This window comes from Nerophis ophidion, linkage group LG03 (genome assembly GCF_033978795.1).
Source record: "Nerophis ophidion isolate RoL-2023_Sa linkage group LG03, RoL_Noph_v1.0, whole genome shotgun sequence".
In the NCBI taxonomy this organism is placed as follows: Eukaryota; Metazoa; Chordata; class Actinopteri; order Syngnathiformes; family Syngnathidae; genus Nerophis; species Nerophis ophidion.
The window spans coordinates 5984532-6009786 of NC_084613.1; the positions used below are offsets into that span (position 1 = coordinate 5984532).

At 40.3% G+C, this 25255-nt stretch overlaps 1 protein-coding gene across 1 annotated transcript; it reads left to right on the forward strand.

Moving 5' to 3' along the window:
• Positions 1–1288: 1288 nt before the first annotated feature.
• rpf2 (ribosome production factor 2 homolog) lies at positions 1289–24355 on the forward strand. The gene is made up of 10 exons (XM_061894097.1): positions 1289–1431; positions 3547–3679; positions 5886–5923; positions 8492–8531; positions 8621–8702; positions 10533–10609; positions 13698–13797; positions 13867–13969; positions 20000–20144; positions 23980–24355. Exons 1-10 carry the CDS (start codon positions 1409–1411, stop codon positions 24166–24168), a joined length of 930 nt encoding a protein of 309 aa, XP_061750081.1. The 5' UTR covers positions 1289–1408; the 3' UTR covers positions 24169–24355.
• Positions 24356–25255: the final 900 nt, after the last annotated feature.

The following is a 25255-nucleotide window of genomic DNA, read 5'->3' on the forward strand; positions in this document are numbered from 1 at the left end:
GAATGACAGACATAAATACCCTTTTTTATATATATATAGATTTATTTATTAAAGGTAAATTGAGCAAATTGGCTATTTCTGGCAATTTATTGAAGTGTGTATCAAACTGGTAGCCCTTGGCATTAATCAGTACCCAAGAAGTAGCTCTTGCTTTCCAAAAGGTTGGTGTGGCGCGCACTGCCATCTGGTGGACATTAAGTGTATTTCTATTTATTTATTTTTTATACATGAAGTGTTCATTTTCTAGGAGACTACCTCACTCTGCTTCTATAAATGTGCTGCACACACGGATGGAATTTACGTCACGTGACTAAACTCCCATACAACTATTATATTTACAGCTTTTACAAACGTTTTGTGTTTGACGTTCTGTGAAAACCACGTTTTCATTGCTTAAAAAACACCAAAACCTCAGCTATGTCAACCGAATTATGACATTTCCTTGTATTATTTTTATATATATATATTTTATATTATATTCCCTTTTTATGTTTATTTATAAATTTCAACAATAACAAACAGATAAGAAACAATAATATATTCCGTTTTAATACCGAACTAGTAAATGACGTCACTTCCGCTAGAGTCCGTGTTAGTTTCTCAATACCCGACCTGTTTTTTGTGCCTTTAAAGAAGAAATACGTAAAACGCTGCGAAAAATGATTTGTGCTGTTTTTTCCCTTTTATTTTTAAACTCATTTTGATTATTACTATTTCACAAATGTTGGTAAATGTTGCAATAAAAAAAGTTTTTTTGAATAAATAAAAAAGTGAGTTGCCATAGCATTTCCGCTAGAGTCAGGATCTCCTAGTGGAGGCTTAATGCTTTGAAATTATCAATTAAATATTGGAAAATGGTTAAAAAAATACAAAAGCCGTTCAATTGATGTAATTATTGGGTAACTATAAACTGATTACGTAGTGGATTTCCCTCATGGGCATCCGTATTTGTGTACGTCAATTCAACGCATGCGCAGTTGGTTCAGTAAAGTCTACACTACTGAAGTGTGTCACGGATTTCTACAATTTAGATTATTTTGCATCTTTTCCTATTTTTTATCATTATTAATTATTATTTTAAATGCTATTTGTATTTGCTTTTATTCTCATTCCTTGATAGTTTTTGCGAAAGACAACAATTGCTCAACCTGGTGGATGTTATTATGACAAAAGTGCCTTATATTTTGTGAACATTCTGCATATATGTTTTTTTTTTTTTTTTTTACAATTGTTCAATTTCAAAATAAACAATAAAATAAAAGTTTGTCTTCGTGGAGTTGCCGTAGCACTTCCGCCGGAGTCTTATTGTCCTAGTGGAGTCGCCGTAGCACTTCCGCCGCACGCAGTCACGTGGAGCCGAGCAAAGTGAAGACTTTTCGACTCGCAACACGAATAAAGTCACTCCAAGATGACTCAGTCCGACGGTATCGTGTAAGTTTGTCCACTCACGTCTTTCTTTGGCATGAATGAAACATTATGGAGGGATTTGTGTTCGTCCAACACCTAATTTTCAATGCTAACGCGTTTGATCAGTTTGTGTACATATTTTACTGAACTCTACCACGTGTTGTCAATCAATCAATAAATGTTTGTTTATATAGCCCTAAATAACAAGGGCTGTACAAACCACAACGACATCCTCGGTAGGGCCCACATAAGGGCAAGGAAAAACTCACCCCAATGGGACGTCGACAATGATGACTATGAGAAACCTTGGAGAGGACTGCATATGTGCCCCCCCCCCCCCCGAAAGCAATGGACGTCGAGCGGATCTAACATGATATTGTGAAAGTCCAATCCATAGTGGATCTAACGCAGTGGTTCTTAAAGGCCTACTGAAATGAGATTTTCTTTTTCAAACAGGGATAGCAGGTCCATTCTATGTGTCATACTTGATAGTATTGCCGTATATTTGCTGAAACGATTAAGTAGAGAACATCGACGATAAAGTTCGCAATGTTTGGTCGCTAATAAAAAAGCCTTGCCTGTACCGAAAGTAGCAGACAATGTGTGCGTGACGTCACGGGTTGTGGAGCTCCTCGCATCTGAACATTGTTTACAATCATGGCCACCAGCAGCAAGAGCTATTCCGACCGAGAAAGCGACAATTTCCCCATTTATTTGAGCGAGGATGAAAGATTCGTGGATGAGGAAATTTAGAGTGAAGGACTATCCATCCATCCATCCATTTTCTACCGCTTATTCCCTTTCGGGGTCGCGGGGGGCGCTGGCGCCTATCTCAGCTACAATAGGGCGGAAGGCGGCGTACACCCTGGACAAGTCGCCACCTCATCGCAGGACCAACACAGACAGACAGACAACATTCACACTCACATTCACACACTAGGGCCAATTTAGTGTTGCCAATCAACCTATCCCCAGGTGCATGTCTTTGGAAGTGGGAGGAAGCCGGAGTACCCGGAGGGAACCCACGCATTCACGGGGAGAACATGCAAACTCCACACAGAAAGATCCCGAGCCTGGATTTGAACCCAGGATTGCAGTACCTTCGTATTGTGAGGCAGACTCACTAACCCCTCTTCCACCGTGAAGCCGTGAAGGACTAGAAAAAAAAGGCGATTGCAGTGGGAGCGATTCAGATGTTATTAGACACATTTACTAGGATAATTCTGGAAAATCCCTTATCTGCCTATTGTGTTGCTAGTGTTTTAGTGAGATTAAATAGTACCTGTAAGTCAGAGAGGTGTGGCCACGGGTGTGTTTACCGCCAGTGTCTCTGCAGCAGGACAGAAGCTCCGCTGTCTCCGGTAAGAGCCGACTTATTACTACAATTTTCTCACCGAAAACTGCCGGTTAACATGTAGTCGGGATCCATGTTCGCTTGACCGCTCTGATCCATAGTAAAGCTTCACCTTCACCGGCTCTGTTTGTGTTGCTAAAGGCTAAAAGCTTCCCACCTACATCTTTCTTCTTTGACGTCTCCATTATTAATTGGACTAATTGCAAAAGATTCAGCAACACAGATGTCCAGAATACTGTGTAATTATGCGATTAAAGCAGGCGACTTGTAGCTTGAATCGGGCTGGAAAATAATGTCCGCTACAGGACACTTCGCCGGGAAATTTAAAATTGCAATTTAGTCAACTAAAAAGGCCGTATCGGCATGTGTTGCAATGTTAATATTTCATCATTATGATAAATGGGTTGTACTTGTATAGCGCTTTTCTACCCAAAGCGCTTTGACACTACTTCCACATTCACACACACATTCACACACTGATGGAGGGAGCTGCCATGCAAGGCGCCAACCAGCCACTCTCCCACCGCGCCACGCTGTCCCTGTTTATATATCATTGATATATAAAGTATCAGACTGCGTGGTCGGTATTAGTGGGTGTCAGTAGGCCTTTAACCTGGGTTCACATATCCATATTTCACAATGTGTTCATGTTGTATTGTGTGTTCATCCATCCATTTTCTACCGCTTGTCCCTTTCGGGGTCATGGGGAGTGCTGGAGCCACATATATCTATTTATACCATATTTCACAATGTGTTCATGTTGTGTTGTGTGTCTGTGCCCTAAGAAAACCCAAGTTAAAACGCACTAAGCGCTTCCTGGAGAGGCGAGCGCCCAAACTGTGTGAGGACGGTAAGAGCGCCATGATCATGAAAGGAGGAAACTGCAGTCAAAGTGTCAGCCAGGCACTCAAGGACATCGTGAGTCTCTCTTTGTGAAACCATTTTAGTTTTGTCTTCTTCTGCCTTTCTGTTAACTATTTGTTTCCGCAGCGAATCGATTCAGAATTTGTGGTTACCAATGCGATTCAGGGGGGATACACTTATTTTCTTATATTTTTACGATACGATACGATACGATATAAAACGATTCAGTAATTTTTCAGAAAGAAAGCAAAAATCTACAAGTGTGACTTTGAAACAAATATTGGACACTGCAGGAGAAGTTTCTTATTCCTATTGCTGTTATTTCTTGTAAGGGAATGCAGAAATGAATGATGGTTACAAACAAGCAAGTAAACAACAATTATTAGCCGACAAATGTTGACAATACAATTTTGTCACCGACAATTACAGTATTTTCCGGACTCTAAGGCAAACGTGAAATACATTTTTTTCCCCCCAAAAAACTCGACGGTGCGCCTAATGTACGGAATTATTCTGGTTGTGCTTATTGACCTCGAAGCTATTTTATTATGTGCATGGTGTAATAAGTATGACCGGTAGATGGCAGTCACACATAAGAGATGCATTTAGACCAACCTTTTTGAAAGCAAGAGCTACTTCTTGGGTACTGATTAATGCGAAGGGCTACCAGTTTGATACACACTTAAATAAATTGCCAGAAATAGCCATTTGCTCAACTTACCTTTAATAAATAAATCTATATATATGTAAAAAAATGGTTATTTTTGTCTGTCATTCCGTCGTACATTTTTTTTCCTTTTACGGAAGGTTTTTTGTAGAGAATAAATGATGAAAAAAACACTTAATTGAACGGTTTAAAAGAGGAGAAAATGGGAAAAAAATTAAAATTTAATTTTGAAACAGTTTATCTTCAATTTCGACTCTTTAAAGTTCAAAATTCAACCGAAAAAAATGAATAGAAAAACTAGCTAATTCCAATCTTTTTGAAAAAATTTTTTTAAGGAACATCATTAGTAATTTTTCCTGATTAAGATTAATTTTAGAATTTTGATGACATGTTTTAAATAGGTTAAAATCCAATCTGCACTTTGTTAGAATATATAACAAATTGGACCAAGTTATAGTTCTAACAAAGACAAATCATTATTTCTTCTAGATTTTCCTGAACAAAATTTTTTAAAGAAATTCAAAAGACTTTGAAATAAGATTTAAATTTGATTCTACAGATTTTCTAGATTTGCCAGAATATGTATATTTTTTTATTTTAATCATAGTAAGTTTGAAGAAATATTTCACAAATATTCTTCGTCAAAAAAACAGAAGCTGAAATTAAGAATTAAATTAAAATCTATTTATTATTAAAAAAAATACTTGAATATTGATTAAAATTGTCTGGAAAGAAGAGGAAGGAATTTAAAAGGTATATGTGTTTAAAAATCCTAAAATCATTTTTAAGGCTGTATTTTTTCTCTAAAATTGTCTTTCCGAAAGTTACAAGAAGCAAAGTGAAAAAAATTAATGAATTTATTTAAATAAGTGAAGACTAAGTCTTATTTATTAAAGGTAAATTGAGCAAATTGGCTATTTCTAACAAATTATTTAAGTCTGTATCAAACTGGTAGCCCTTGACATTAATCAGTACCCAAGAAGTAGCTCTTAGTTTCAAAAAGGTTGGTGACCCCTGATCTAGTGAGCCACGGATGAGGAGATGCTGCTCCGTTATTGATTCAAGTAAAGTCTGAATGTCATTAAAACAGTTAGCGCCATCTTTTGACACTTTTTCCACTCCCGTCCTTGCACGCTACACCGCTACAACAAGGAGAAGGCGCTGTCCAAGTGGAGGCACGTAAATAAGAGCGCCCACAAAACGGTCAGAAAGGGAGTTGAAGATGATGTGTAAAACATCATCCATGCAACATTTTGAGCAAAGAAGCACCATTACATGTTATGTAGACCACAAGGAAGTCTTTTACATTTAGAAAATAATCATAATAATATGACTCCTTTAATGCGCCTTATAATCCGGTGCACCTTATATATGAAAATAGACCCTATATGCGCCCTACGGTCATGGGAAATGCGATACATGATCATGTTCATTTGAAGAGTGGGTCATAAACTGTGTGCTTGTAGGGATGACCTTTCTGCAGAACCGACTGATATTATCAAAAGAAACAAAAATGTCGTACAAAATGATGTCTGTCTGTAAATAAATCAATGACATTTTTATTTGACAAAATACATGTTTTCTCTCTTACAGTATTCCTTGAAAAAACCCAATGCTGTGCTTTACAAAAAGTAAGTGCCTTCTATTTGTATATGTGCCTCATGCTTGTAGAATGTGTTTGTCAGAATTACACGACATTATTTAGGGATGCATGATATCCATTTTTTTTTAAAGGCCTACTGAAATGAGATGTTCTTATTTAAACGGGGATAGCAGGTCCATTCTATTCGATTTCCCCCATTAATTTGAGCGAGGATGAAAGATTTGTGGATGAGGAAAGTGAGAGTGAAGGACTAGAAAAAGACGAGGGCAGTGGGAGCGATTCAGATGTTATTAGACACATTTACTAGGATAATTCTGGAAAATCCCTTATCTGCTTATTGTGTTACTAGTGTTTTAGTGAGATTATATATTGTCGTACCAGTACAACCTTAAAGTCGGATGGGTGTGGTGACCGCCAGTGTCTCCAAGGGAAACCACGTTTCTCGACGAGGTTGAGATTTTTTTTTTCCCCCCTCCTCCACAGTGGAAGCATCCCACGTTCGGGGGAGGCCGGTCGGAGGTGGCAAGAGAGTCCACAGCTGCCTCTTTGACAGCTGCAGGAGGGACGACGCAAGCTCTCCGCTCATGTCTATGGTTCCCCATTAATCACCCCATTAATTTGAGCGAGGATGAAAGATTTGTGGATGAGGAAAGTGAGAGTGAAGGACTAGAACAGGGGTCACCAACTTTTTTGAAACTAAGAGCTACTTCTTGGGTACTGATTAATGCGAAGGGCTACCAGTTTGATACACACTTAAATAAATTGCCAGAAATAGCCAATTTGCTCGATTTACCTTTAACTCTATGTTATTATTAATAATTAATGATATTTATCTTTGTGGAAACACTGATCATCTTAATGATTTCTCACAATAAATATATATTTTTGATGACATGTTTTAAATAGGTTCAAATCCAATCTGCACTTTGTTAGAATATATAACAAATTGGACCAAGCTATATTTCTAACAAAGACAAATCATTATTTTTAAAAGGAATTCCAAAGACTTTGAAATAAGATTTAAATTTGATTCTACAGATTTTCTAGATTTGCCAGAATAATTTTTTTTTAAATTGTAATCATAATAAGTTTGAAGAAATATTTCACAATATTCTTCAGCGAAAAAACAGAAGCTAAAATGAAGAGTTAAATTAAAATGTATTTATTATTTAAAAAAAATACTTGAACATTGATTAAAATTGTAAGGAAAAAAGAGGAAGGAATTTAAAAGGTAAAAAGGTATATGTGTTTAAAAATCCTAAAATCATTTTTAAGGATGTATTTTTTCTCTAAAATTGTCTTTCTGAAAGTTACAAGAAGCAAAGTAAAAAAATGAATGAATTTATTTAAACAAGTGAAGACCAAGCCTTTAAAAGCCTACTGAAATGAGATTTTCTTATTTAAACGGGGATAGCAGGTCCATTCTGTGTGTCATACTTGATCATTTCCCGATATTGCCATATTTTTGCTGAAAGGATTTAGTAGAGAACATCGAGGATAAAGTTCGCAACTTTTGGTCGCTAATAAAAAAGCCTTGCCTGTACCGGAAGTAGCAGACGATGTGCGCGTGACATCACGGGTTGTGGAGCTCCTCACATCTGAAAATTGTTTACAATCATGGCCACCAGCAGCGAGAGCGATTCGGACCGAGAAAGCGACGATTTTCCTGTTAATTTAAGCGAGGATGAAAGATTCGTGGATGAGGAAAGTGAGAGTGAAGGACTAGTGTGAACGGCTTCAAGGGTTGCATGGACCATCGATGAAAGACATCGCGGAGCAGGTTTGACTCTCGTTTATTATTTCAATAAACCAGTTTGAGTCCCAGTCGGTCGCGCCGATTTCCAGCGCTTCTTCCTCTGCTGCTCGGCTTGGCTGGCTTTTCGGTCGCCGGCGACTCCGTCTTCCTCGGGGGCTCATCTTTCGTCTGGTCTCGCTCGTCTTGTTCGTCTTCTTCTGCCCCGACTGCTCCTCCTTCTCCCCTTTTTAATACAGCAGGAGGCGATGCACAGTTTGAGAGCAGGGGTGTGTTTTACGCACCTGGCTCCGATCGCTGCAGCGTCAATCCAGGCTCCGTTCCGCTGCATACTCCGCCTCCTGGCCTCCATCTTGAGTAGGACCCCGGTTTGTCCTACCCCGCTGTTGCCGCCTTGCCTGTATCGGAAGTAGCAGACGATGTGCGCGTGACGTCACGGGTCGTGGAGCTCCTACATAAAACAAGAATGAGAAAGAATTCCACTTTCAAAGCTTCAACAATTAGTTTCCTCAGTTCCCAAACGTTTATTGAGTGTTGTTAAAAGAAAAGGTGATGTAACACAGTGGTGAACATGCCCTTTCCCAACTACTTTGGCACGTGTTGCAGCCATGAAATTCTAAGTTAATTATTATTTGCAATAAAAAATAAAGTTTTTGAGTTTGAACATCAAATATGTTGTCTTTGTAGCATATTCAACTGAATATGCAAATTTGCAAATCATTGTATTCTGTTTATATTTACATCGAACACAATTTCCCAACTCATATGGAAACAGGGTTTGTAGTATTAGCTCTTCTCTCCACTCAGCTGCAGTGCATAAAATAACAACAGTTTGCTTTTCAGGAAGAACATCACTCGGCCATTTGAGGACTCCACGTCCCTGGTTAGTCAACAATGTGCTACACAAGCCGGAAATTCATTTCTACATTCACTACAAATGTCTTACACTCTATATTTCTTTTTGTTTTTTAGGAATTCTTCTCCAAAAAGACCGACTGCTCTCTGTTTCTTTTTGGTTCCCACAACAAGAAACGACCCAATAACCTCATATTTGGTATGGCTTTCACTCGCTGTGTCCACATACTACTTTTTCCACCCCCAATTCCATACCAATATTGGAGCTGTGGGAATGGGCCGATACCCATCTGATATGATATCAGCACTTATCACGCATACTTTTATTATTTAACGGTGTGGAATGTGCGAACATGTTTAGTCAAGTTAAATGACTGGTGTGCAAAAACAGCCGGTTTTTAGGTTTAAAGTGGAGTGGCCAGAATTATTCAATAATTCAATAAATGAAGTTAATGACCTGCGATGAGGTGGCGACTTGTCCAGGGTATCCACCGCCTTCCGCCCGATTGTAGCTGAGATAGGCGCCGGCGACCCCAAAAAGGGAATAAGCGGTAGGAAATGGATGGATGGCTGTTAATGACGCTGTAGGTTAAAAGTTGCGGACACATTTGTTACTGGGTACTTTCTGATTTGCAGACTTGGTATCTGTAAGTAATATATAAGTTTAATTATATTGTTGCATTATTATCTCGTCGTCCATACGGTGCATCCAGAAGGAATTCAGTGCAACACTTTTCCTAATTTTTTTCAGACTTATTCCAAAATGGGGAAAAAATTATATTTCTGTCCTCAAAATTCTCCACACAATACCCCACAATGACAATGTGAAAGTTGGTTTGCTAGAGATGTTTGCAAATTATATATATATATATGTATGTATGTGTGTATATATATATATACAAAGCCCGTTTCTATATGAGTTGGGAAATTGTGTTTGATGTAAATATAAACAGAATACAATGATTTGCAAATCATTTTCAACCCATATTCAGTTGAATATGCTACAAAGACAACATATTTGATGTTCAGACTGATGTAAACAGTTTTGTTTACAAATAATCATTAACTTTAGAATTTGATGCCAGCAACACGTGACAAAGAAGTTGGGAAAGGTGGCAATAAATACGGATAAACTTGAGGAATGCTCATCGAACACTTATTGGGAACAGGTGGGTGCCATGATTGGGTATAAAAACAACTGCCCCAAAAAATGCTCAGTCTTTCACAAGAAAGGATGGGGCGAGGTACACCCCTTTGCCCACAACTGCGTGAGGAAATAGTCAAACAGTTTAAGAACAACCTTTCTCAAAGTGCAATTGCAAGAAATTTAAGGATTTCAACATCTACACTCCTTAATATCATCAAAAGGTTCAGAGAATCTGGAGATATCACTCCACGTAAGCGGCATGGCCGGAAACCAACATTGAATGACCGTGACCTTCGAGCACTCAGACGACTGTATCAAAAACCGACATCAATCTCTAAAGGATATCACCACATGGGCTCAGGAACACTTTAGAAAACCACTGTCACTAAATACAGTTTGTCGCTACATCTGTAAGTGAAAGTTAAAGCCATTTATCAACAACATCCAGAAACACCGCCCGGCTTCTCATCGAAGACGGACTGATGCAAAGTGGAATAGTGTTCTTTGGTCTGACAAGTCCACATTTCAAATTATATTTCAAACAAACCAGCACAGAATAATTTCCACGCTGACAAAGCAAGAGGAAGGCGCCCAAAAGTACAATATGGCTTTACATCTTAAAAATGCGCTAGCTTGATGCTAATTTACACTGGATTCACCATAGACATGGAAACAGGGTTTGTAATAAAGTGGAGGGGCGACATGTCACCTCTTTATCACCACTCATCCTTTTTTCCTGGCCAAAGTTAAAAGTAAATGTGCGCACGAAAGCTACTTTGGGTGTTTGTCGTCAAGACAGTTTTAGCACCTTGTGTCATTTTCTCCTGAAATGTGTCGTAAAGCTGACTCGTCATGGTTTTAAAATGTCTGCTTCATTTTCAGGTCGCTTGTTTGACTTCCACGTGCTGGATATGATTGAACTGGGGATCGAGAAGTTTGTCTCCCTGAGTGAGATAAAGGTATGTATACCACACTGGTGTATTTGCCTCACCACATCACACGTGCAGCACACCTTATGTCATCCTGACCGTTCCATGACACCCTCCTGTTATATGTTGACTCTATTTACGATGTGCTTTGATGCCTGCCAGCTATTTGTTGATGACGTCCTTCATATATGAAAACACGGGAGTAGGCTTGTACGATATACTGGTACTAGTACAGTATCACGGTACTAATCAATCAAAACGATACTGTACTCTGTTTGAAAAGTGCCGATTCACGGGCGTGTCAGAGCGTCGCCACGTGTTGATATTACTGCTTTTAGGAGCAGAGGAGCATGTTGGGCAGTGCACACACACTGAGTACTTACAAGCAGACACAGTGTGTGGACAGAAAAGGGAGAATGGAGGCATTTTGGTGTAAAAAGTCAAGATAAAGGTGAAAATTTTAACACTGAAACACCGGCTAACATCCATCCACAGTGTTTTAGCTACTTCGAAATCACTAATCCTATGAAACACTGACACGGTGTCATATTATGAAACACTGACACGGTGTCATATTATGAAACACTGACACGGTATCATGTTATGAACCACTGACACAGTATCATGAAACACAGACACCATATCATATAATGAAACAGTGACATGGTATCATATTAGGAAACACTGACACCGTATCACATAATGAAACACTGACACAGTCTCATATTATGAAACACTGACAAGGTATCATTATAAACCACTTACTCTGTATCATATTATAAACCAGTGACACGGTATCATATGAAACAATGACAAGGTATCATATTATGAACCATTGACACCGTATCATATAAACCACTGACACGTATCGTATTATGAACAACTGACACCGTATCATATTATGAAACACCAACAGAATATCATATTGTGAAACACTGACAAAGTCTCATATTATGAAACACTAACACAGTATCATATTACAAACCACTGACATCATATTATGAAACACTGACACCGTATCATGTTATGAAACACAGACACAATACCATATTGTGAAACACTGACACGGTATCATATTATGAACCATGACATGGTATTATATGATGAACCACAGGCACAGTATCATACTATAAACCACTGACACGATATATTATGAAACACTGACATGGTATCATATTATAAACCACTTACTCTGTATTATATTATAAACCACTAACACGGTATCATATTATGAAACACTGACATGGTATCATATTATAAACCACTTACTCTGTATTATATTATAAACCACTGACACGGTATCATATTATGAAACAATGACAGGGTATCATAAACCAGTGACACGGTATCATATTATGAAACACTGACACGGTATCATATTATAAACCACTGACACCGTATCATGTTATGAACCACTGACACTGTATCATATTACAAACCACTGACCCAGTATCATATTATGAACCACTGACACGTATCGTATTATGAACAACTGACACCGTATCTTATTATGAAGCACTGACACCGTATCGTATTATGAACCACTGGCATGGTATCATATTATGAACCACTGGTGTGGTATCATATTATGAAACACTGACACCATATCACATTATTAAATATTGACACCGTATCATGTTATTAAACACAGACACAATATCATATTATGAAGCACTGACACAGTATCATATTATAAACCACTGACACGGTGTCATATTATGAACCACTGACATGGTATCATATTATGAAGCACTGACACAGTATCATATTATAAACCACTGACACGGTGTCATATTATGAACCACTGACATGGTATCATATTATGAAACACTGACACAGTACCATATCATGAAATTCTGACACAGTATCATATTATGAGCCACTGACACCGTATCATATTATGAAACACTGACACCGTATCATATTATGAAACACTGACACTGTATCATATTATGAAACACTGACACTGTATCATATTATAAACCACTGACAGGATATCATATTATGAAACACTGACACTGTATCATAAATCACTGACACTGTATCATATTATGAAACACTGACACAGTATCATATTATGAACAACTGACACTGTATCATATTATGAAACACTGACACGGTATCATATTATGAACCACTGACACAGTATCATATTATAAACCACTGACACGGTATCATATTATAAATCACTGACACTGTATCATATTATGAAACACTGACACTGTATCATATTATGAACCACTGACACTGTATCATATTATGAACCACTGACACAGTATCATATTATGAACCACTGACACAGTATCATATTATGAACCACTGACACTGTATCATATTATGAACCACTGACACAGTATCATATTATGAACCACTGACACTGTATCATATTATGAACCACTGACACAGTATCATATTATGAACCACTGACACTGTATCATATTATGAACCACTGACACAGTATCATATTATGAACCACTGACACTGTATCATATTACGAACCACTGACACCGTGTCATATTACGAAACACTGACACTGTATCATATTATGAACCACTGACACAGTATCATATTATGAACCACTGACACAGTATCATATTATGAAACACTGATACTGTATCATATTATGAACCACTGACACTATCATATTATGAACTACAGACACCGTATCATATTATGAACCACTGACACTGTATCATATTATGAAGCACTGACACGGTATCATATTATGAAATACTGACATGGTGTCATATTATGAACCCCTGACACAGTATCATATTATGAAACACTGACACGGTATCATATTATTAACCACTGACACTGTATCATATTATGAACCATTGACACTGTATCATATTATAAATCACTGACATCATCATATGAAACACTGACACAGTATCATATTATGAACTACTGTCACCGTATCATATTATGAAGCACTGACATGACACGGTATCATATTATGAAACACGGACATGGTATCATATTATGAAGCACCGACACAGTATCAGCCGCATGTGTTTTGATAAGTGAGGTGCTGTGATGCTAAAACGAGGGCAGCTGCAGTAGTGAGTCAGCGTGAGTCTGCATGTCCTGTCTGAGCCGTGCTTGTGTCCTCCAGTCCAACACCTGTCCCGAGGGAACCAAACCCATGCTGGTCTTTGCCGGCGAGGCTTTCGATTTGGACAACGAGCACAAGCGCCTAAAGAGTCTGTTCACCGGTGGGCGGCCACGCATGACACACCAGAGAAGATAATGGATGTGTGTTTGACATGGAACATCTGTTTCAGACTTCTTCAGGGGTCCTACTGTGCCCGCGGTGCGGCTGGCAGGTTTGGAACATGTCCTGCACTTCACCGCCCTGGACGGGAAAATATACCTGCGGAGCTACAGGTGAGAGTCATCACTCATGAGGGCGCTGACTGTGCACTGTGCTAAAGGCCTACATAAACCCACTACTCCCGACCACGCAGTCTGATAGTTTATATTGTAGCGGACATTTTGATCCAGCACCGATCCCAGCTATAAGTCATCTGCTTTAATCGCATGATTACACAGTATTCTGGACATCTGTGTTGCTGAATCCTTTGCAATTTGTTCAATGAATAATGGAGACGTCAAAGAAGAAAGATGTAGGTGGGAAGCGGTGTATTGCGGCTGCCCTTAGCAAAACAAACACAGCCGGTGTTTCCTTGTTTACATTCCCGAAAGATGACTATGAAGATTTACTATGGAACAGAGCGGTCAAGCGAACATGGTTCCCGACCACATATCAACCAGCAGGTTTCGGTGAGAAAATGGTGGTATTAAATCGGCTCTCACCGTAGCGGAGAGCTTGCGTCGTGCCTCGCCTCCTGCAGCTGCGGACTCTCTTGCCTCCTCCCAACGGCCGCCCCCAGCTGTCGGATGCTTACACCGTGGTGGAGGGGGGAAAAAAAAAAATCTCAGCCCGGCTGCCTTGCCTCGTCGAGGAACGTGGCTTCCGTTCGGAGACACTGGCGGTCACCACACCCGTGGCCACATCCCTCCGACTTTCAGGTACGACCATATAATCTCACTAAAACACTAGTAGATTAGATTAGATAGTACTTTTATGTATTCCTTCAAGAGAGTTCATTCAGGAAAATTAAAATTTTCAGCACAATCCCATTCAGGATCAGACAAACGTTACAGGGAGACAGAACAGGATTGCTGACGGGTCTGCCGGCATCCAGCGCCCCTTACAAAAAAGGTGATTTACAGGTAAACGCGTGGGGGGAATGGGAGGGAAAAAAATAGAAGATTATAATAAAATAAAATATAATGAAAAAAGTAACACCCCGTTTCTTTTTGGTCCGGCCCTCACTATTATGTGCGTCCCAAAGTCACCAGCCTTGGCGTCACCATAGACAGCCATTTTAAACTAGACAAACAAGTCAATGGCGTTTTAAAATCGTGTTTTTATCACCTTCGTCTTTTAGTAAAGGTTAAACCGTTTTTATCTTTTAACCTTTTTGAACAAGTCGTGCATGCTTTTATTTCAAGTGGCCTGGACTACTGCCATGCACTTTATGCTGGCATTAGCCAAAAAGCTCTCTCCCGGTTGCAGTTAGTCCAGAACGCGGCAGCAGGACTTTTAACAGGGGCCAGTAAACGCCAGCATATAACCCCAATTCTTCAGAGTTTGCACTGGCTCCCTGTTCATTTTAGAATTGATTTTAAAACATTGCTGTTTGTTTTTAAATCTTTACATGGACTGATACCTCAATATATCTCGGACCTCATCCGGATTTACATTCCTGCGCGCGCTCTGAGGTCCGAGAGCCAGCTCCAGCTCGTGGTGCCCAAGACCAGACTTAAGACCAGGGGAGACAGGGCCTTCTCTGGAACACTCTGCCGCTCCATGTTCAAACTGCTTCCACAGTGGAGTCTTTTAAGTCTCGTTTTAAGACCCACTTTTATTCTTTGCCTTTTAACACTACGTGAGTTGTGTGGTCCTCTGTGTTTTTTATACACTTTGATTTCTATTTCACTGTTTTAATTGATTTTACCCTTTAAAATAGTTTTTAATCATATTTGTTTTTATATTGTTTTTATTGGTTTTATATTTATTTATTTTTGGTTTTTATTCAGTCATTGGTGGAGCATAATATATTTATATATACTTTTTTTTTAAATTTTATTTTATTTATTTATCCATCCATCCATCCATTTTCTACCGCTTATTCCCTTTCGGGGTCACGGGGGGTGCTGGCGCCTATCTCAGCTACAATCGGGCGGAAGGCGGGGTACACCCTGGACAAGTCGCCACCTCATTGCAGGGCCAACACAGATAGACAGACAACATTCACACTCACATTCACACACTAGGGCCAATTTAGTGTTGCCAATCAACCTATCCCCAGGTGCATGTCTTATTTATTTATTTATTTATTTATTTTTTATAATTGTTTTTAACATGGCCGTGCAGCACTTTGGAAACGTTATTGTTGTTTAAATGTGCTATATAAATAAAGTGGATTGGATTGGTTGGTTTGGCTTCTCCAGTGGAGGAGTCCCTTCATTTTTTTGGACCTAGGCTCCTCCGAGTACTGCAGACCCGTTTAATGACCCTCGCTTGTAACGAAGCAACTTTAGGTTCAGTAAAGCGTCTCGGTGTCATCCGTCTGTCCGGACGAGGACGACCAAACCAGAACTTCTCATGATCCGTGTTTTGTGTTTTTTCTGTTAGTTTTGGACTCCTTTCGTTCTTGTTTCTTTCTGCACCTGTGAGTTTGTTTTGGTCACCGTGGTTACTTGTGATTTTCACCCGCCTCTGTTGTTAGGGGACACACCTGCGTCTAATCAAGGGACGACTATTTAAAGGCCTACTGAAATGAGATGTTCTTATTTAAAACGGGGATAGCAGGTCCATTCTATGTGTCATACTTGATCTTTTCGCGATATTTTTGCTGAAAGGATTTAGTAGAGAACATCCACGATAAAGTTCGCAACTTTCGGTGCTAAGAGAAAAGCCCTGCCTGTACCGGAAGTAGCAGACGATGATGTCACACGTGTGGGGGCTTCTCATGTATTCACATTGTTTATAATGGGAGCTTCCAGCAAAAAGTGCTATTCGGACCGAGAAAACGACAATTTCCCCATTAATTTGAGCGAGGAGGAAAGATTTGTTTTTGAGGATATTGATAGCGACAAATTACAAAAAAAAAATGTGATTGCATTGGGACAAATTCCGATGTTTTTAGAGACATTTACTAGGATAATTCTGGGAAATCCCTTATCTTTCTATCGTGTTGCTAGTGTTTTAGTGAGTTATAGTACCTGATAGTCGGAAGGGTGTACGTCTACAGGTGTCTTGACGCCAATGTCTCAGGGGAGTTGACGGCAGCTTTATGGACGGCACAAGCTCAGCTTTTCTCCGGTAAGAAGTTGGGTGTGGAGTATCGATTGGAACTGGGACTAACTTTCCGATTCTCCCGGTATCGTTCAAAAGTTTAAATTACGATTCCTAGTTTCGATACCCAGTCCGCCGACCGGGAAAAAATAATGTCCGCCGACCCGGAAGAAAAAGCCGTTGAACACCAACGAAGAAGCTCCCACCGACGGAAGTGTTAGCATGGATAGCGGTCGTCGGCGGTCGAAAGTGTGGCTTTATTTTACAAAAAAAAATTAAATCTCGGCCAAATGCAACACGTGCGACAGGACTGTTTCGTGCTTAGGAGGGTGCACGTCGAACATGATGAAGCACCTCCCAGTTCATAGAGTACAAATAAATGCGTGTCCCGTTTTCGACGCGCAACGCCGAACGTCCTCCTCTGCCTATGCCTCTGGCTCCGGCTCCGACGCCCAGCCTGGCACCTCGGTGACTGCACTGCAATCCGAGTCCGGTAAGTAAAACAATGTAAATGCAATAAATAATGTGTTTTGCGCCAACGTTGAGGCAGCTAAGAAATTATCCCGCGTATTTTTTCATAGACAATTTACAACCTGCTAGCCACGCTCCGCAGTGTGCTCAGCGTACTCCGTTCACCGTAGCGGCAATGGGGAAGATGTCGGTGCCACAGACGGAAGAGTTTATTTAAAGAAAGAATCGGAACCGAGAATCGTTAGGAATCGGAATCGAAACAAAGAATCAGGATCGGAATCGTTCGAATTGAAACGATACCCAACCCTAGTAAGAAGCGACTTTTTACCACAATTTTCTCACCGAAAAATGCTGGTTGACATTCCGTCGGGATTCATGTTCGCTTGACCGCGCTCTGATCCATAGTAAAGTTTCACCCCCAGGAATTATAAACAAGGAATCACCGTGTGTTTGTGTGGCTAAAGGCTAAAGCTTCCCAACTCCATCTTTCTACTTTGACGTCTCCAATATTAATTGAACAAATTGTTAAAGATTCAGCAACACAGATGTCCAAAATACTGTGTAATTATGCTGTTAAAGCAGACGACTTTTAGCTGTGTGTGTGTGCAGCGCTAATATTTCCTTAAAGGGGAACATTATCAGCAGACCTATGTAAGCGTCAATATATACCTTGATGGTGCAGAAAAAAGACCATATATTTTTTTAACCGATTTCCAAACTCTAAATGGGTGAATTTTGGCGAATTAAACGCCTTTTTGTTTATCGTTTTTTTTGCGATAACGTCAGAACGTGACGTCACCGAGGTAACACACCCACCATTTTCATTTCCTCGAACACATTACAAACACTGGGTCTCAGCTCTGTTATTTTCTGTTTTTTCGACTATTTTTTGGAACCTTGGAGACATCATGCCTCGTCGGTGTGTTGTCGGAGGTTGTAACAACACTAACAGAGAGAGATTCAAGTTGCACCACCGGCCCGAAGATGCCAAAGTGTCTGCCGCCAGACCCCCATTGAATGTACCAGAGTGTCTCCACATTTGACCGGCGATGCTAAGACAGACATGGCACAGAGATGTATGGATAACCTGCAGATGCATTTGCAACTATAAAGTCTACTAAATCACAAAGGTGAGTTTTGTTGATGTTGACTTATGTGCTAATCAGACATATTTGGTCGCGGCGTGACTGCCAGCTAACCGATGCCAACATGCTATTTACCGGCGATGACAGACATGGCACAGAGATGTATGGATAACCTGCAGATGCATTTGCAATGATAAAGTCAACGAAATCACAAAGGTGAGTTTTGTTGATGTTGACTGCCAGTTAATCGATGCTAACATGCTATTTACCGGCGGTGCTAAAGCAGACATGGCACAGAGATGTATGGATAACCTGCAGATGCATTTGCAACTATAAAGTCAACAAAATCACAAAGGTGAGTTTTGTTGAAGTGTGACTGCCAGCTAATCGATGATAACATGCTACGCTAATCGATGCTAACATGCTATTTACCGGCGGTGCTAAAGCAGACATGGCACAGAGATGTATGGATAACCTGCAGATGCATTTGCAACTATATTACGTTTCCTTCCACCCACATTTAATGCGAAACAAACACTTACCAATCGACAGATTTAAGTTGCTCCAGTGTCAAAAGATGCGAAAGTCCTGATCGTTTGTTCTGCACATTTTACCGGCGATGCTAACGCAGCTATTTGGCTATGCTATGTCTATGAATAGCGTCAATAGCTATTCGCTCAATAGCTTCAGTTTCTTCTTCGATGTTAGCGTCGATTAGCGTAGCATGTTAGCATCGATTAGCTGGCAGTCACGCCGCGACCAAATATGTCTGATTAGCACTTAAGTCAACATCAACAAAACTCACCTTTTGTGATTTCGTTGACTTTATTGTTGCAAATGCATCTGCAGGTTATCCATACTTCTCTGTGCCATGTCTGTCTTAGCATCGCCGGTCAAATGTGGAGACACTTTGGCACATTCAATGGGGGTCTGGTGGCAGATTTCTTGCCAGTGGTGCAACTTGAATCCCTCCCTGTTAGTGTTGTTACACCCTCCGACAACACACCGACGAGGCATGATGTCTCCAAGGTTCCAAAAAATAGTCGAAAAAAACGGAAAATAACAGAGCTGAGACCCGGTGTTTGTAATGTGAAAATGAAAATGGCGACGTCACATTCTGACGTCATCCCCTCCAGAGCGATAAACAGAAAGGCGTTTAATTCGCCAAAATCCACCCGTTTAGAGTTCGGAAATCGGTTAAAAAAATAGATGGTCTTTTTTCTGCACCATCAAGGTATATATTGACGCTTACATAGGTCTGCTGATAATGTTCCCCTTTAAAGGAGTCATGTTTGTTTTACTATTACATCATTTTCCCGTAACTCCACCTTTTTAGAGCATTTTTGCATTCTCCAGCTACTTTGTTAGTGTGATATGTTATTAGTCCCCTTTCACGGTGGTCCTTCTCAGGCTCCATCTTGTGTCCACAACATGTTCATAACGCGGCCCAGTCACTAATCTGTCAGGACATTGATGTGAAAAGTGTCCTTGCAGGTGTTTGTTGAAGAAGTCGGGCTGCAGGACTCCACGCATCGAGCTGGAGGAGATGGGCCCCTCCTTTGACTTGGTGGTCAGGAGAACTCACCTGGCTTCTGACGACCTGTACAAGTTAGCCCACAGACAGCCCAAGGCTCTGAAGGTAAGCAACATCCAATACACACAAGTTCACTGGACTTGGTAGCACTTTCATTAAGGAAATAATCAGCTGAGTGACACAGTTTTAAAAAAGTCATTTCAATGAAGTCATAAAAAAAATAGCTCGGTTGGTAGAGCGGCCGTGCCAGCAACTTGAGGGTTGCAGGTTCGATTCCCGCTTCCGCCATCCTAGTCACTGCCGTTGTGTCCTTGGGCAAGGCACTTTACCCACCTGCTCCCAGTGCCACCCACACTGGTTTGAATGTAACTTAGATATTGGGTTTCACTATGTAAAGCGCTTTGAGTCACTAGAGAAAAGCGCTATATAAATATAATTCACTTCACATTTGTAAACGTGTATACCAATCTGTGTGTGTGCAATCCAATTCATGTGTGTGTGTCTGTATATCAAGATGTACGTGTGTGTGTGTGTGTACAAACCCCGTTTCCATATGAGTTGGGAAATTGTGTTAGATGTAAATATAAACGGAATCCAATGATTTGCAAATCCTTTTCAACCCATATTCAGTTGAATATGCTACAAAGACAACATATTTGATGTTCAAACTCATTAACATTTTTTTTTTCTTCCAAATAATCATTAACTTTAGAATTTGATGCCAGCAACACGTGACAAAGAAGTTGGGAAAGGTGGCAATAGATACCGATAAAGTTGAGGAATGCTCATCAAACACTTATATGGAACATCCTACAGGTGTGCGGGCTAATTGGGAACAGGTGGGTGCCATGATTGGGTAAAAAAGCAGCTCCCCAAAAAATGCTCAGTAATTCACAGATGAGGATGGGGTGAGGGTCACCACTTTGTAAGCAAATTGTCGAACAGTTTTAGAACAACATTTCTCAACGAGCTATTGCAAGGAATTTAGGGATTTTACCATCTACGGTCCGTAAAATCATCAAAAAGTTTAGAGAATCTGGAGAAATCACTGCACGTAAGCCATGATATTACGGACTTTTGATCCCTCAAGCGGTACTGCATCAAAAACTGACATCAGTGTGTAAAGGATATCACCACATGGGTTCAGGACCACTTCACAAAACCTCTCTCAGTAACTACAGTTGGTTGCTACATCTGTAAATGCAAGTTAAAACTCTACTATGCAAAGCCAAACCCATTTATCAACAATATCCTGAAACGCCACCGGCTTGGGTGGGCCTGAGCTCATCTAAGATGGACTGATGCAAAGTGGGAAAAGTGTTCTGTGGTCTGACGAGTCCACATTTCAAATTATATTTGGAAACTGTGGACGTGGTGTCCTCCGGAACAAGGAGGAAAATAACAATTCGGATTGTTATTGATGCACAGTTCAAAACCCAGCATGTGTGATGGTATGGGGGTGTATTAGTGCCCAAGGCATGGGTAACTTACACATCTGTGAAGGCACCATTAATGCTGAAAGGTACATACAGCTTTTGGAGCAACATATGTTGTCATCCGAGCAACGTTATCATGGACGCCCCTGCTTATTTCAGCAAGACAATGCCAAGCCACGTGTTACAACAGCGTGGCTTCGTAGTAAAAGAGTGCGGGTACTTTCCTGGCCCGCCTGCAGTCCAGACCTGTCTCCCATGGAAAATGTGTGGCGCATTATGAAGCGTAAATAGGACAGCGGAGACCCCGGACTGTTGAAGGACTGAAGCTCTACATAAAACAAGAATGGGAAAGAATTCCACTTTCAAAGCTTCAACAATTAGTTTCCTCAGTTCCCAAACGTTTATTGAGTGTTGTTAAAAGAAAAGGTGATGTAACACAGTGGTGAACATGCCCTTTCCCAACTACTTTGGCATGTGTTGCAGCCATGAAATTCTAAGTTAATTATTATTTGCTAAAAATACTAAAGTTTATGAGTTTGAACATCAAATATGTTGTCTTTGTAGCACATTCAACTGAATATGGGTTGAAAATGATTTGCAAATCATTGTATTCTGTTTATATTTACATGTAACACAATTTCCCAACTCATAAGGAAACGGGGTTTGTAGATTGGCGTGCAGCAGATCAACTGATATAGTTTTGTTCCGGGCCGATACCAACGAGCGGTCAGTGGTCAAGGAGGCCGATAAGTGATATTTGAAGCCGATATTTATTCGCAGTAAAAGTTATTCAAACGCTGCTTCTAATAATCTCCTTCACTCAGGATTATTGTTGCAATGACTAAATATTGTCATGTGTACCTTGTTTCTGATTATTGATGCAATGACTAAGTTTTTTACTGGTGCACAAAATGAACCGTGCATGAACATCACCTTATTCCAAGAACAAAACCAACACAGTGCATGAACTCACAACAAATTACTGTCAGGTTCAAACACCAAACTATATCTGTTACACAAGACAAGAAGAAGGAATCAAGCAGAGACAGAGTTGAATTTTACTCATGAGGAGAGACGTATGGGGCTGAACACTCAGTTACATTTTCACCTTATGCTCTAAGGCAGGGGTCGGGAACCTTTTTGGCTGAGAGAGCCATGAAAGCCAAATATTTCAAAATGTATTTCCGTAGGAGCCATATAACATTTTTCAACACTGAATACAGCTAAATTTGTGCATTTTTAAAAAAAGTATGACAAACATTTGTAGAATATAATAAGAATCTTATTCTTTTTAACAACATTGTTATTCTAAAAAGTTAACCAATAATAAATTTAAATACTTCTTACCATTAATGCAACATCGTGAACAGGTGCGGTAGAAAACGGATGGTTGGATTAAAATGCATGAGAATGTTTTATGATTTGAATGTGATTACCAGCGGAATTATTCATTACTTATCGTGTTAAGCAATGTCAGCTAAGATTTATCTGAGAGCCAGGTGCAGTCATCTGGCTCTACAGCCATAGGTTTCCTACCCCTAGTTTAAGCATTAGACAACTTTTTACCTGCACTCTGCCTCCCGCTGTTTCCCACATCTACAAAGCAATCAGCTACCGACTGCCACCTACTGATATGGAAGAGTTACTCGGCATAGCTCGGTTAGGAGAGTGGCCGTGCTAGCAACCTGAGGGTTCCAGGTTCGATTCCCGCTTCCGCCATCCTAGTCACTGCCCTTGTGTCCTTGGGCAAGACACTTTACACACCTGCCCCCAGTGCCACCCACACTGGTTTAAATTTAACTTAGATATTGGGTGTCACTATATAAAGCGCTTTGTCACTAGAGAAAAGCGCTATATAAATATAATCATCAAAAGAGCCACAGGTTCCCTACCCCTGCTCTAAGGTACAGTCCCACGTGCTCCTCTATTTATTCGGGAGGTCCCTAGTTAACATCACTGAGGCGGCTTCCGAAGGGAGGTGTAATGCAAGTGATTATTCAGAATGGAAATGTGCTGAAACTCGTGATTTCGCCCTGTTTGGGTTGAGGTACTCTATGTCCGTCCTTGGCAGGGTCTGGAAACAAACTGTTGACACGAGACAACCCGCAAAGCAAGATCACAAGTTGTGTGCCTTTGCACGGATAGAAAAGTACTACTTCAGCACAATTGATAATAACTATAACAACAGCCTTGAAGCATAAGAGTTGTTATAACTTATAGGTAATTATTCTAACATTTACACAACTGCAAACCAGATGGAAAATTAAAGGGATCTTTAATAACACGGTGATAGGGAGAAAGTTTTATTTACACGATGAGTCGGGTGTGTCTTGACCTTCGTCGAACCCCTAGGGTTCGATCGAACCCAGATCAAGAACCACTGGACTAAATATCGTCATGTTTTCCATGTAAAATATAATCAGCAAGTGTGTATTTTGTATGCTGTTTAACAAGCTGAGCTTTTACCAGAAACATGACAAATGTTTCTCTCTGTGACCCGGCAGCCCAAGAAGAAGAAGAACATTTCCCACGACGTGTTCGGTAGCAAGTTTGGCCGAGTGCACATGCAGAAGCAGGATCTGTCCAAGCTGCAAACACGCAAGATGAAGGGTCTGAGGAAGAGGGGAGGGGTGGTGCAGGAGGACGGGGAACAGGACCAGGAACCTTCCAAAGTGGCCAAACTGGAGACTTGACAACCAAAGTCTGTAAATGTCCACTTTTCTTCAATATTATCCATTTGATGTGAGACAGTCACACTTGTGGAAGACACGTCCTCCATGAATGGATGTGTTATGTGTGAGGAAACAGACGTTTTATCTTCACGCGCCCGCTGAAAGTATTTCTTATTGCAAGTCATGGATTAAACACCCTCAGTCCAGACCTCGTCACACAAGTCAAGTCCATTTCTTTCACTCATCTCACAAACAAATGGCAGTCAGGTTGCTAAGAAACCAAACAGTTTTTGCTCTCTGTTGGACAGGAAGTCTGCAATATACACACCAGCCGCAGAAGCGGTCTGACACCATTTGGAGGAAATGAAATGCAAGGAAAAAACACACACTTTGCAAAAAACTTAGAGGTAAGACTTCTAAGCATTTTAATACAAATTAGCAAACACAGACCGCTTTGGAAAATGTCTTGGTCAGTCTGCAATTGTCAAGAAGAAGTAATGCTGTAGCCTATCCCAGCTGCATTGGGGTGGAAGGTGCTTTACACCCTGGACAAGTCTCCACAACAAGAAGTAATGCTGTAGCCTATCCCAGCTGCATTGGGGTGGAAGGTGCTTTACACCCTGGACAAGTCTCCCCAACGTTCGTACTTTAGGGCCAATTTAGTGTTGCTAATCAGGCATACGGTCAGTTATTATCCCAATTTTTTTTTTTCAACGTTTAATATCGAAAACGTTGCCAGTGCGGTGCCCTTTTTCAAATTAACGCAAGTCTTCCACTAAAGAAGCAGCGCCCTTTTTTTCAAATTACCGCCATTCTTCAACTAAATAAGCAGTGCCCTTTTTTAAATTACCACAAGTCTACAACTAAAGTAGCAGTGCCATTTTTCAAATTACCGCAAGTCTCTAAATAAGCAGTGCCCTTTTTCAAATTACCGCAAGTCTACAACTAAAGAAGCAGTGCCCTTTTTCAAATTATCACAAGTCTACAACTAAATAAGCAGTGCTCTTTTTTAAAATTACCACAAGTCTTCAACTAATGAAGCAGTGCCCATTTTCAAATTACCACAAGTCTTCAACTAAACAAGCAGTGCCCTTTTTCAAATTACCGC

Excerpts from the sequence above, each read along its gene's own strand:
- rpf2 (XM_061894097.1), top strand. The coding sequence starts at position 1,409 with ATGACTCAGTCCGACGGTATCGT. Across the intron at positions 8,703-10,532 it reads ACCCAATAACCTCATATTTG|GTCGCTTGTTTGACTTCCAC; the intron begins GTATGGCTTTCA and ends CTTCATTTTCAG. Across the intron at positions 13,970-19,999 it reads ATATACCTGCGGAGCTACAG|GTGTTTGTTGAAGAAGTCGG; the intron begins GTGAGAGTCATC and ends GTGTCCTTGCAG.